A 12,562-nucleotide genomic window follows, 5' to 3' on the forward strand; every position below is an offset into this window, starting at 1 on the left:
AAAAAGACTATTCAAATCTAAACATCACAAAATAACCCTTTAGAAATGAGTAGGTTAAATAAACATTTTAAGAAGGTACTTTTATGAGCAGTTTATTATTTCAAGTCTCTGACAGCTACTGCACAATTAGTGTTAAGCTGCTAGTTTAAGGTAGGAACAGAACTACAAGATTAAAGTGTTTACAAAAGTAACATTTTTTTAAATTAAGTATTTAGACACAAGTAATTAAATATGCACATTCTTCATTTCTCAGAGAAATAACTCTCCATACAACTCTCCAAGGACAGGTATAATACAATATATAAAAATGTAAGGCTACACTATACTGAACATTTCCCATTGTGGTGATTAGGTAAACTAAATGGCATATTCATCAATATAATGCATGCAATCCTGACTTTCAGACCTTAAATATACTGACACCTTTAAACTGCATTTCATACACACACAAAAAAGAACTCTGGCAAGAAAAATTGCCCAGTTCAGTAAACATCCCAATACCAAACTCAACCTCCTTCCCACCCCATCACCTGCATCTGAGCTCTTCTCTCCCTCTTTCCCCTACAGAGCTTCAGATGTCACTGGTTGGCAAGAATATTTGGGCTGGTTATCACCCATCAGCCAGGTAGTCTGAACCCAAGAGACAACACCTGCACAAACCCTAATTAGACACTCCATATGTTTCATTCTCTGGAGTGGAAGAACTCCCACATTCAATAAGTCAATGGGACAAATTTTAGATATTCAACTTTTTAACAAGTTTTTATAAAAGTAATACATTAAAAGTAAGAAACTGCTGCTTTCTACATTATTAAAAGCCCAAAAACTCAAGAGAGAATAAAGTATAACAGCAAGTTACCTCGAGATACTCCATTAATGTTTGCTGAAGTTGTTTTCTCACTTAAAATTTTACCAATTCATATAGCATCATTCTAAGGTAAACGATTTTCCAACCAAAGTTCAAGGAAATCAAAATCCTTAATGTTAAAAAATAAATAAAAAAGGCCCGGGTCAGTTGGCTCATCAGTAGAGCATTGGTGGGCGTGTGGAAGTCCTGGGTTTGATTCTCAGTCAGGGCACACAGTGGAAATAAATATCTGCTTCTCCACCCCTCCTCCTCCCCCTTCTTTCTCTCTCTCTCTTCTCCCCCTGCAGCCATGGCTCGAATAGTTCAAGCAAGTTGGTCCCAGGCACTGAGGATGGCTCCATGGCCTTGCTTCAGGCATTAAAATAGTTCAGTTTCTGAGCAACAGAGCAATGCCCCAGATGGGCAGAGCATAATCCCATAGTGGGCTTGCCAGGTGGGTCCTGGTCGGGGTATATGCAGGAATCTGTCTCTCTGCTCCCCCACCTCCCACTTAATAAAAGAAAAGTTTGTAGTTTAATATAAAATCTTAATATCTGGGCATACAGGGTGCCAATAAACAAGAAGAAAACAAAAAATTTTAAGCCCACTTTCTAAAATTTTTGGTATCTGAGATAACCTTCTACTAAACAATATTAAGACTTGGGGTGGTGCCTGACCTCTGGTGGAACACTGAGGTCGCAGGTTCAAAACCCTGGACTTGCCTGGTCAAGGCACATATGGGAGTTGATGCTTCCTGCTCCTTCCTGCTTTCTCTTTCTATCTCTATCTACTCTCTAAAATGAATAAGTAAATAAACAAAAAAACAAAAAAAAAACTTGGGGTGGTGAAAACACAATAAAACACACAGATGATATATTATAGAATTGTACACCTGAAACCTATATAATTTTATTAACCAATGTCACCCCTATAAATTCAATTTTTAAAAATGCATGCTATGAAACAATAAAAGAGTCAAAAACAAAGAAATGGCAGAAAACAGAATTTGGGGAAAAACTGAACTTGAGAGCAATGATTTTTCAAAAATGTTAAGCATAAATACATATTAAAACAAACTAGTCTCCCTCCCTATCCTCATGATTACTCTAAAAATATCTCCAGATCAAGCCAAAACCACATATTTCTTCAAAAAATCATTATGGAGCTATTGTTTTTACAAATAAATATATACTAATGATTTCCACTGCTTTCATACTAGGCATTTGTCATAATGTAAGAAGTTATGAATTTATAACTTAGTGGGTTCTTTTATTCCTTTAAATTGACTTTAAAATATTACCTGAAATGCTATGACTATTCCCTACTTCCCAACTAAAAAGCTAACATAACTAAAAATTAAAACATGCTTCCACTCATATACAAAAACTCCGCAATGAATATCACACTCAAGGGTAAAAGACTGAATGCTTCCCCCCTGAGATCAGAAATAAGGCAAGGCTGTTCACTCTCATCATTCATATTTAAATATATTATAAATCCTAGCCAGTACAATCAGGCAAGAAAAAGGGAAAAAAGATTATAACAAATAAAAACTATCCCTTTTTCCAGACAACATGAATTGTCTATGTAGAAAAAAAATAAAAACTCTATCAAATCTCCAAAAATTAATAAGAGACCTTGGAAAGGTCACAGGATGTAGAATCAATACAAAAATGAACCAATTTTTTTTTTTTGACAGAGACAGAGAGAGTCAGAGAGAGGGACAGATAGGGACAGACAGCCAGGAAGGGAGAGAGATGAGAAGCATCAATTCTTCACTGCACCACCTTAGTTGTTCAAAGACTGCATTCTCATATGTGCCTTGACTGGGGCGCTACAGCAGAGTAAGTGACGCCTTGATAAAGCCAGCGGCTTTGGGCTAAAGCCAGCGACCTTGGGCTTCAAAAGCCAGAGACCGCTGGGCTCAAACTAGTGACCATGGGGTCATGTTTATGATTCCACGCTCAAGCCAGAGACCCTGTGCTCAAGCTGGTGAGCCCATGCTCAAGTTGGATGAGCCCATGCTTAAGCCAGCGACCTCGGGGTTTTGAACTTGGGTCTTCTGCATCCCAGTCTGATGCTCTATCCCGTGCCACTGCCTGGTCAGGCTGAACCAAACTTCTTTATACCTAAAATGAAAAATTGAAAACTGAATTAAAAAAAAAAAAAAAAACTACTTACAGTAGCTACAAAAAGATGAAACAATGAGGACTAAATCTAATAAAATATGTACAAATTCTGTATGCTGAAAACTATAAAATGCTGATAAAAGAAATCAAAGAACACCTAAATGAATAGCAACATATTATGTTCATGAATTTGAAGATTCAACATAGTAAAGATGGCAATTCTCCCCAAAATAATCCATAGATTTAAAGTAATTCTAATCAAGGCCCTGGCCGGCTGGCTCAGTGGTAGAGCACTGGCCCAGCGTGTGAAAGTCCAGGGTTCAATTCCCAGCCAAGGCACACAGGAGAAGTGCCCATCTGCTTCTCCACCCCTCCCCCTCTCCTTCCTCTCTGTCTCTCTCTTCCCCTCCTGCAGCCAGGGCTCCATTGGAGCAAAGTTGGCCCGGGCGCTGAGGATGGCTCTGTGGCCTCCACCTCAGGCATCAGAATGGTTCCAGTTGCAAAAGAACAACACCCCAGATGGGCAGAGCATTACCCCCTGGTGGGCATGCTGAGTGGATCCTAGTCAGTCGCATACGGGAGTCTGTTTCTCTGCCTACCCCATTTCTCATTTCAGAAAAATCAAAAAAAAAAAAAAAGAAAAAAGAAAAAACGAAGGGTAGTGCCTAGTTCCAGTATTTTCTTAAGTCCCTACTATTGTCCAGACTCAGCTAGGCATCAAGAATCCAGAGTTAAAAAAAACAGTTTGCCTTCAGAGAAGAAGGCAGTTAAGTACAATATGATAAAGGCTTTAATGGGGTATATAATACACCTGGAGTCCTATACCTAAGAAAGGCTTCCTGGAGAACGCAGGGCAGGCACTGCCACTTGAGACGAGCAGGGATTGCCAAGAAAAAAAGGAAGTGCACTCCAGAGGAAGCAACATCCAACAGAAAGGTCTAGGAGAGCACAGTATACAGTGTACTAGGGGAAATATAGTAGAAATAATTTATTTCCCAAGCACAAGCAGGCCACATAAGAATATGATCAGGAATTAAAAGCAAGTTTTCACCAATCAATAAAATAGCGTTTCCATTTGAATCTTCAGAAATGGCAGTTTTCAGACTCAAGTCAAGGTGAGTACTTCTTCCATTCATTTCTTTTTTTTTTATTCATTTTTTTAGAGAGGAGAGGGAGAGAGAAGAGAGACAGAGAGAGAAGGGGGGGAGAAGCTGGAAGCATCAACTCTCATATGTGCCTTGACCAGGTAAGCCCGGGGTTTCGAACCGGCAGCATTTCCAGGTCGACGCTTTATCCACTGTGCCACCACAGGTCAGGCCCATTCATTTCTTTGCTCCTCTTTTTTCACATCATCATAGTCATTGTATTATCCTGGTGTCCATCGCTTCTGCCAAACTATATAGTAAGGACCCTGGGGGAACAAACAGGTGTCCCCATGTGTATACTCACATCACCTAATGAATCCCACAGCACTGGGATTAAAAGCACTGTGACTGAGGCCAGTCAACCTGGGTTCAAATCTAGACTCTGCAACTTGCTAGCTGTTTTACCCTGGGCAAGTTACTTAATCCCCCTGACCTTCACAGAAAACATGAGAATAACAATAGCACCTGCTCCTTAGGCTCCTGTGAAAAAATGTGCTAACTTATGTCAAGTATTTGCAACATGCTTGATTCAGTAAATACCACATAAGTGTTTACAATTACTACTCAAAAAATTAGCTATGTAAAATAAGGACTTATATATTCTCAAGGTTTGGAAACAAATCCAAATTAAGTATGTGTAAGATCTACACATTGAAAACTAGAAAACACTGCTAAGACAAATTAAAGAGCTAAATAAACAGAAGATATATGTTCATGGATCAGAAGACTTAATATTGTTAAAATATCAATCCTTCTGAAATTGATCTACATGTAATCCAAATCAAAGTCTGGGTAGAACTCGATAAGCTGATTCTAAACTTTATATAAAAAATGCAAACAATCTAGAACAGCCAAAATATGTTGAGAAAGAAAAAGAAATTTAGAGGACGTAAACTACCTGATTTTAACACTTAGTATAAAACTACAGGGGCATCCAGTCAAGAATGCAGAGTAGGTAAACGTGGAAATGGCATCCTTCCACGACCACAGCAAAAAGTACAGCTGAACTACAGAACAACCATCATTGGAAAACACCTGAAATCTACCGGAACACAAGTCCTATAACTAAGGACACAGAAGAAGCCACCTCAAGACTGGCAGGAGGGATGGAGACGCAGAATGAGCTGCCACATGTGGCAGTTAAAAATCAGGAGGGCTATCCTTGCTACAGAGATCTTCCCTGAGGAATAAGGGGTCAAACCCCACACTGGACTCCCCAGCCCAGGGTTCCAGTACCAGGAAGAGAGGTCCCCATTAACTTCTGGCTGTGAAAACCAGTAGAGACTGTGGCTGAGTGAGACAGAAGGCTTATGGAGTCCCAGGAGTTCCTCTTCAAGGGCCCGTGCACAGACTTACTCAGACTCTCACTCTGAGCTCCAGTGTTGGGGCAGCATCTCAAAAGGTGCCAGGGACGACACACAGAGAGGAATTGAATTGTCTGACTCATGGAGGAGGGCTGGAGGGGCAGCTTTCTCCCAGAGTGCTGGCAGAAGACACTGTTCCTCCGCTGAGCCCTCCTCCCTGCAGACACAGGCATGCCCCATATCTAAGTCTTTTTTTTTTTTTTTTTTTGTATTTTTCAGAAGTTGGAAATGGGGAGGCAGTCAGACAGACTCCGCATGCACCCAACCAGGATCCACCCAGCATGCCCACCAGAGGGCAATGCTCTGCCCATCTGGGGCGTTGCTCTGTTGCAACCAGAGCCATTCTAGCGCCTGAGGCAGAGGCCATGGAGCCACCCTTTGCTCCAATGGAGCCTTGGCTGTGGGAGGGGAAGAGAGAGACAGAGAGGAAGGAGAGGGGGAGGGGTGGAGAAGCAGATGGGCGCTTCTCCTGTGTGCCCTGGCTGGGAATTGAACCCAGGACTCCTGCACGCCAGGCCGACACTCTACCACTGAGCCAACTGGCCAGGGCTCCATATCTGAGTCTTCATCAACCTGCCTAACACTGTTCACCCCGCCTTGGTGATTCCCTGACACCCCATCCGAGGCCCACTTAAACCACCTCCAGTGGCTTTTCCATACAAATGGCCTGTCTTGGCTCATGCTGTGGACTTTCCTAAAAATCTCTGAAAGGTTCACAAACCCTAAATAAGCAGCATGTGCCCTTGGCCTCTGAAAGAACCTTTAAGAGGTGTCCCGTACTTCTTGCTAAGTAGCCCCAAGCCTGGAACTAGTGGCAGCTGGACTTTATTAGCAGCCTGGCCTCTCCTGGCACCTTCAAGCCCAACACAAGTAGCAACCATCTGCAGGTTGCTCTGTAGCTCATGCCAGGTGGCCCCAGGAAGGGCACAGATAGCAGCTGACCTTGGCCTGCACCTCCCAGGCCATATCTCAGAGCCAACTTCAGTCCACACTGGAGCACCACCCAATCAATTCCACAAGTGACACATGCACAAGTCAGACCCAGAGGGCCTGCTGAAGCGAGTTTTCCATGAGGTCAGCCACTGCACAGCAGCTGCTCCACTGTAGTCACTGCTGGTCCTCATAGCCCATCAGCCTGGGGATTCAATCCCTCCCATTGGTGTGCCAACAGCAATTAAGGCTCAACAACCAGAGGACAGTGCACTCAGCACACCCAGGGGACACACATAGAGTGTCTGGTATGGGTGACTGGGGAGACTACCACTGGGCCCTACAGGAGACCTACTACATAAAACCACCCTACCAAGACTGGGAGACAGAGCAGATCTACATAATACACAGGAAGAAATACAGAGAGGCAGCCAAAATGGGGAGACGAGAAAACATGTCCCAAGTGAAACAACAGGAGAAATTTACAGAAAAAGAACTAAATAAAATGGAGGCAACCAAACTACTACATACATTGTTCAAAACAATGGTTATAAGGATGCTCAAGGAACTTAATGAGAACTTTAAAAGCATAAAAAAGGAGAGAGAAATAATTTTTTTCTTTTATTATTATTATTATTTTTATTATTTTTATTATTATTTTTATTATTATTTATTATTATTATTATTTTATTTTTTATTATTATTATTATTATTATTATTATTATTATTAATTTTAATGGGGTGACATTGATGAATCAGGGTACATATGTTCAGAAAAAACATCTCCAGGTTATTTTGACATTTGAATATGTTGCATACCCATCACCCAAAGTCAAATTGTCTTCCGTCACCTCAGAAACAATTTTTAAAAGTCAAAAATGAAGGCTACAATAACCAAAATGAAGAATACACTAGAAGAAATAAACAACAGATAACATGAGGCAGAGGATCAAATCAGCAGTTTGGAAGACAAGATAACAAAAACACCCAATCAGCAGCAAAAAGAACAAGGAATTTTAAAAAATGAGAAAAGCCTAAGGGACCTCTGGGACAACATCAAACATTAACAACAATCCCATTGTAGGGGTAGCAGAAGGAGGAAAGTGAGAGCAAGGGATTGAGAATCAATTTAAAGAAATAATGGTTGAAAACTTCCCTAACCCGATGAAGGAAAATAACACACAAGTCCAAGGAGCACAGAAAGCCCCAAACAAGATGAACTCAAAGAAGCCCGCACCAACACACATCATTATTAAAATGCCAAATGTTAAAGACAAAGAGAGAAGCTTAAAAGCAGCAAGAGAAAAGTAGTTGTTATCTACAAGAGAGCGCCCATAAGACTGTCAGTTGATTTCTCAACATAAACATTGCAGGTCAGAAGAGAGTGGCACAAAATATTCAAAGTGATGAAAAGCAAGGGCCAACAACCAACAGTACTCTACCCAGCAAAGTAATCACACAGAATCAAAGAACAGAGTTTCCCAGAAAAGAAAAAGTTAAAGGAGCTCATAACCACCAAACCAATATTAAAAGAAATGTTAGACCCTGGCCAGGTGGCTCAGTGGATAAAGTGTTGACCTGGTGCACTGAGGTTGCAGGTTCAATTTCTGTTCATGGCACCTATGGAAGCAACCAATGAATGCACAAATAAAGTGGAGCAACAAGTTGATGCTTCTCTCTTGCTCTCTCACTCTCTCCCTCCATACCTCCTTCCCTCCCTCAAATAAAAAAAACAAAAGACAGTATAAAGCTACAGTATACAAGGCTATGTGCTATCAAAAAAAATAAAAGCACATGTCCATACAAATACTTGTATACAAATGTTCATAACAGATGTCTTCATAATAACCAAAAACTGGAAGCAACCCAAATGTCCATCAACAGGTGAATGAATTAACTGTAATATAACCAAACAATAGAATACTGGTCAGCAATAAAAGAGAATAAAAACACACAACATTGATGAATCTCACATCATCATGCTGAGTTAAAGAAGCCAGATCAAGAAAAAGTGAACATTATAATTACAATTATATATAATTCTAGAAAACACAACCTCTCCTATCATAGAAAGCTAACAGTGGTTGCCTAGGAAAATGGGGTAGAGAGAAGAATTGACTGCAAAGGAGCACGGGGGAACTTCTGCCATGATGACCGTGGTGGTCTTTACACAACTACATACATTTGTTCAAATTCATCAAACTGTACACTTAAAATTGGTGAATTCTGTTGTATATAAATTATGCCTCAATATAAACAAAATAAAGTTATAAGGCAACACTGTCTTTTACATAAAGGCATACCTTCTGCTTTCCATATTCATGGAAAGAATACAGGCAAGAACTACCATTTAGTTAACATTGTTGAGAAATCGCTATTACAATATGAGAATTTCGTAAACTCATAGTGATAAAGCAACCCAAAACTGCTAATGGTTCTTTTATATCTGTCTCCTTCAATGAAAGACTCAAGGAAACCTACAAATTAATATTCTAATTCTGAAAAGAGGTACTAATTCTAGATAATAATTAATAAGCAACATAGAATCTAACTAGGAAAATCTATTAACAAGCTTGTAACTGGCCTCTAGGTTTCCTAAACTTGTGAGGTTCCAGAAAACTGGGAAAAAATATATATAAAGGAGATTTAAAAAGATGCAATGCAAGAGCTTTTATGCTACCCAAAATTTAACAATGTCACTTCCAATGGTTTTAATTCTAGTCCTACATAAAGAACCCTGCAAGGATCAAGAATATAAAAATTATTCCTTAAAGCTGAAAGTAAATCAGTAGAAGAAAACATAGCAAAGATATACCTAATTTTTATTTCATGAAGTTCTCTCAAGAGATTTCTACTTACCTGGTTAATTCTCCTAAGTAAAGATGTTTTTCTCCTTAAGTCTCAAAGGAAAAAAAATACATATTGTACTTGTTTTAAATTTAAGCACAGTTACTTTTTAAGTATACCTCCATGTTGACCCTCAAACAGTAAAATTAAAATCTGTAACAAAAGCAGTAAGTGAGGACATAAACATTTACAAGGAGAAGGCAGTGTAAGCAATTTTCAAGTTTAAATAACCACAGCAATATATATCATGCAAATTGTACAGATTTGGTTAGTTCTAAGGCAATGTGCTACCTTATTTTCTAATTTATGTTGTCATAAAAGTGAGTTCAGCAAATAGTTCACAACTTAAGATAATTTAAGATCGGAATTGGGTTAAACTTTCCTTTTGCAAAATTAAGAATACAATTATCGTACACAGTGTTTGCTATTCAAGTCCACACACATTTATACCTTCAAGCCTTTTGGGGCTCTCTCTCTTCTACCTACCCTCCCACCTATGATGCCCACTCCTTTTTTCCACCTGTCTGGATTCTTCTCATCTTTTACCACCTGTCTTAATTGGTACATGTTCCCTGATCTCTTGGGCCAGGAGCAATCTCTGCCTTCTGAAATCCCATAGCTCTATTCTAGTCTCCTATGGCACTTAACACTTTCTATCCTGTACTATACTTCTTCAAATCCAGTAAACTCTCTTCTACTATGAGTATCCTTGAAAGGAAGGTCCTGTGTACGATAATTGTATTCTTAATTTTGCAAAAGGAAAGTTTAACCCAATTCCGATCTTAAATTATCTTAAGTTGTGAACTATTTGCTGAACTCACTTTTATGTGGTCAATTTTGTATCCCTCATAGCACTTAGCACTGGGAACTATACATTTATTGGGCATGCTGCCCAGAAGGGAAGGAAAACATTCACCATGTTTTTTAGGTATGTGTGCCATGCACTGCTTTAGTTGTCATAAAAGGAAATACCAATAATAGACCTGTTCTAAATCTGCTAGAGACAGAGACATATAAACAGATTAACACAATATAACTGTAGTGTTATAATAAGGGATGATCAGGGTGCTGTGAGGGGAACATTACATATGTTGGAAACTGTTCTAATCCCATAAATTATATTAGAAAACTAAGTCTGGATTTTTGAAGAGCACAGTGACTACAAAGGTTTCAAGAACAGTATAGGGCCCTGGCCGGTTGGCTCAGTGGTAGAGCGTCGGCCTGGCGTGCAGGAGTCCCGGGTTCGATTCCCGGCCAGGGCACACAGGAGAAGCGCCCATCTGCTTCTCCACCCCTCCCCCTCTCCTTCCTCTCTATCTCTCTCTTCCCCTCCCGCAGCCAAGGCTCCATTGGAGCAAAGGTGGCCCGGGCACTGGGGATGGCTCCTCGGCCTCTGCCCCAGGCGCTGGAGTGGCTCTGGGTCGCGACAGAGCGACGCCCCGGAGGGGCAGAGCATCGCCCCCTGGTGGGCAGAGCGTCTGCCCCTGGTGGGCGTGCCAGGTGGATCCCCGTCGGGCGCATGCGGGAGTCTGTCTGACTGTCTCTCCCCGTTTCAAGCTTCAGAAAAATAAAATACAAAAAAAAAAAAAAAAAAAGAACGGTATAATAAGGGCCCCTTAATCTTAAAAAAAAAATTCTTACACTACACTTATATAACAATCTTACTTGCAAACAGGGAGTAGCAGATTTCCCTCTGTTTTCAGTACAGCCCTCTGCCAGGCTCGATCTTACTATCTTTAAACAAACTTGCTCATCTCGTCTCACATTGTCTCAACTGTGCACCACTTCAATAAACCACATGCCAGGTTCTTCTCAAGACCTACTTCATGAGCTATCACACATTTACTACATCCTCCATCCTTCGTACATTGTATTATTACTACTATCTGTACCTCTCTTTTTTATTAACAATTAATGATAATGATAAAGTTGATTCTTAACTCTTTATATAATTTGCAGTTAGGCAGAAGTGGCCTCAAATCCCAGATATGAAATGTAAAGTTGGGCAATTACAAAATTTCAATCTCAGTTTCCTCATCATTATAATTCAGATGAACCTGGGTGATGTGTACAAAATGCTTACTATACATGTATATTCACATACACACATTACATACACATAGACTTACTTAATTTTATTACTTTATTTTCCAAGAAGAGAGATACAAACTCTCTTTAAAAGAAGCACGAGCAATGAAACCTAAAAAAAGTGAGCACGAAAAACTGGACCAATTAAGTTAATATAAAGGAGACTCACAGCATTTAAATGTGCCCTCAAGAAACTCACATAAGACACCTTCAGTAGAATTTATCATATGGCTCCTACTGTAAACCGTGAAAAACTTAAAGGAAAAGGACAAACAGAAAAAAGTCCTAGGCTGGTTGGTGGCTCTAACACTGACATCCTTCCCGAGAGTCTGTCTGCCTCAGTGCAAACAATGACACTGTTTCAATGGTCAAGAGAAGAAATACCATCTATTAGTGTCAATAAAATAATACATAAATTATATCCTTAGTCTGCATATCACTCAGAAGCAAGTAAAACCACTTCTGCAAATCTCAGCCGCAGAAGAGAAAGTCCAAATGGGATGGGGGCTGAGTCATCAATTGACAGCCCTCAACCTCTGCCCCACCGGGAGCTGGGGGCACTACCGCAACCTTCTCCAGGGAGGTCCCGGGCATCTAACGCTTGGCCCCCACCCCGGTCTTCCTGAAGCCCCCCACCTCCCACGCACGTCCTGACACTAGGCGCACCCAGTCACCCTCGGCTGTGATCCGGGTCAGGTACCCCCCACACCAGGATCCCCACCCTAGCTCCTCGCCCCAATTCAGGATCCTACCCCCGCCCGACACCGGCACTTACCCGGGCGGTGACCTTATACACCGTGTAACCCCTTGGGTGTCGCTGAGGCTCGGTGACAGTGTAGAAACGGGCCAGGTCGGCACCCTGCTCCCGGGGAGAGGTCATCCTCCCGCCGCCTCTGCCGCCGCCGCCTGCCGGGAACCATCAGGGCAACCCGGCGCCGCGGCTCTCCGGGTTCCCCGAGCGGCGACGAAACAGCACCGAGCGGCGAGGGGGCGGTGGCTCCACCGCGGCGCCTCCGGCGCCGGCGCACGGCTCTGCTTCCGGGTCGGCAGAGAAGCTTCCGGGTCAGGCTGCTTCCAGCAACTCGGGAGAAGGAGATTTGATTTTAAATTCTGACCCGCATCCGGGCCAGGATTGGCAGGTCGGCGAGGACTAGGTGATGGCACTACCACTTTTGTCACACCGAAGAACTGAGACGTCTCTGCAAAGTCTCC

General features: G+C 41.5%; 1 protein-coding gene across 3 annotated transcripts in view; it reads right to left on the reverse strand.

Annotated features, from left to right (window-relative positions):
• Positions 1-12,366, reverse strand: part of RPS6KC1 (ribosomal protein S6 kinase C1) — a 177,942-nt gene extending 165,576 nt beyond the window's left edge. For all 3 annotated transcript variants that reach the window (XM_066361770.1, XM_066361768.1, XM_066361767.1), the window contains exon 1: positions 12,126-12,366. In XM_066361770.1, coding sequence (XP_066217867.1) covers positions 12,126-12,230 — 105 coding nt within the window. In that variant the 5' untranslated portion in view covers positions 12,231-12,366. The remainder of the gene's footprint in view (positions 1-12,125) is intronic.
• Between the last annotated feature and the right edge of the window lie 196 nt (positions 12,367-12,562).

This window comes from Saccopteryx leptura, chromosome 2 (assembly GCF_036850995.1).
Source record: "Saccopteryx leptura isolate mSacLep1 chromosome 2, mSacLep1_pri_phased_curated, whole genome shotgun sequence".
NCBI lineage: Eukaryota > Metazoa > Chordata > Mammalia > Chiroptera > Emballonuridae > Saccopteryx > Saccopteryx leptura.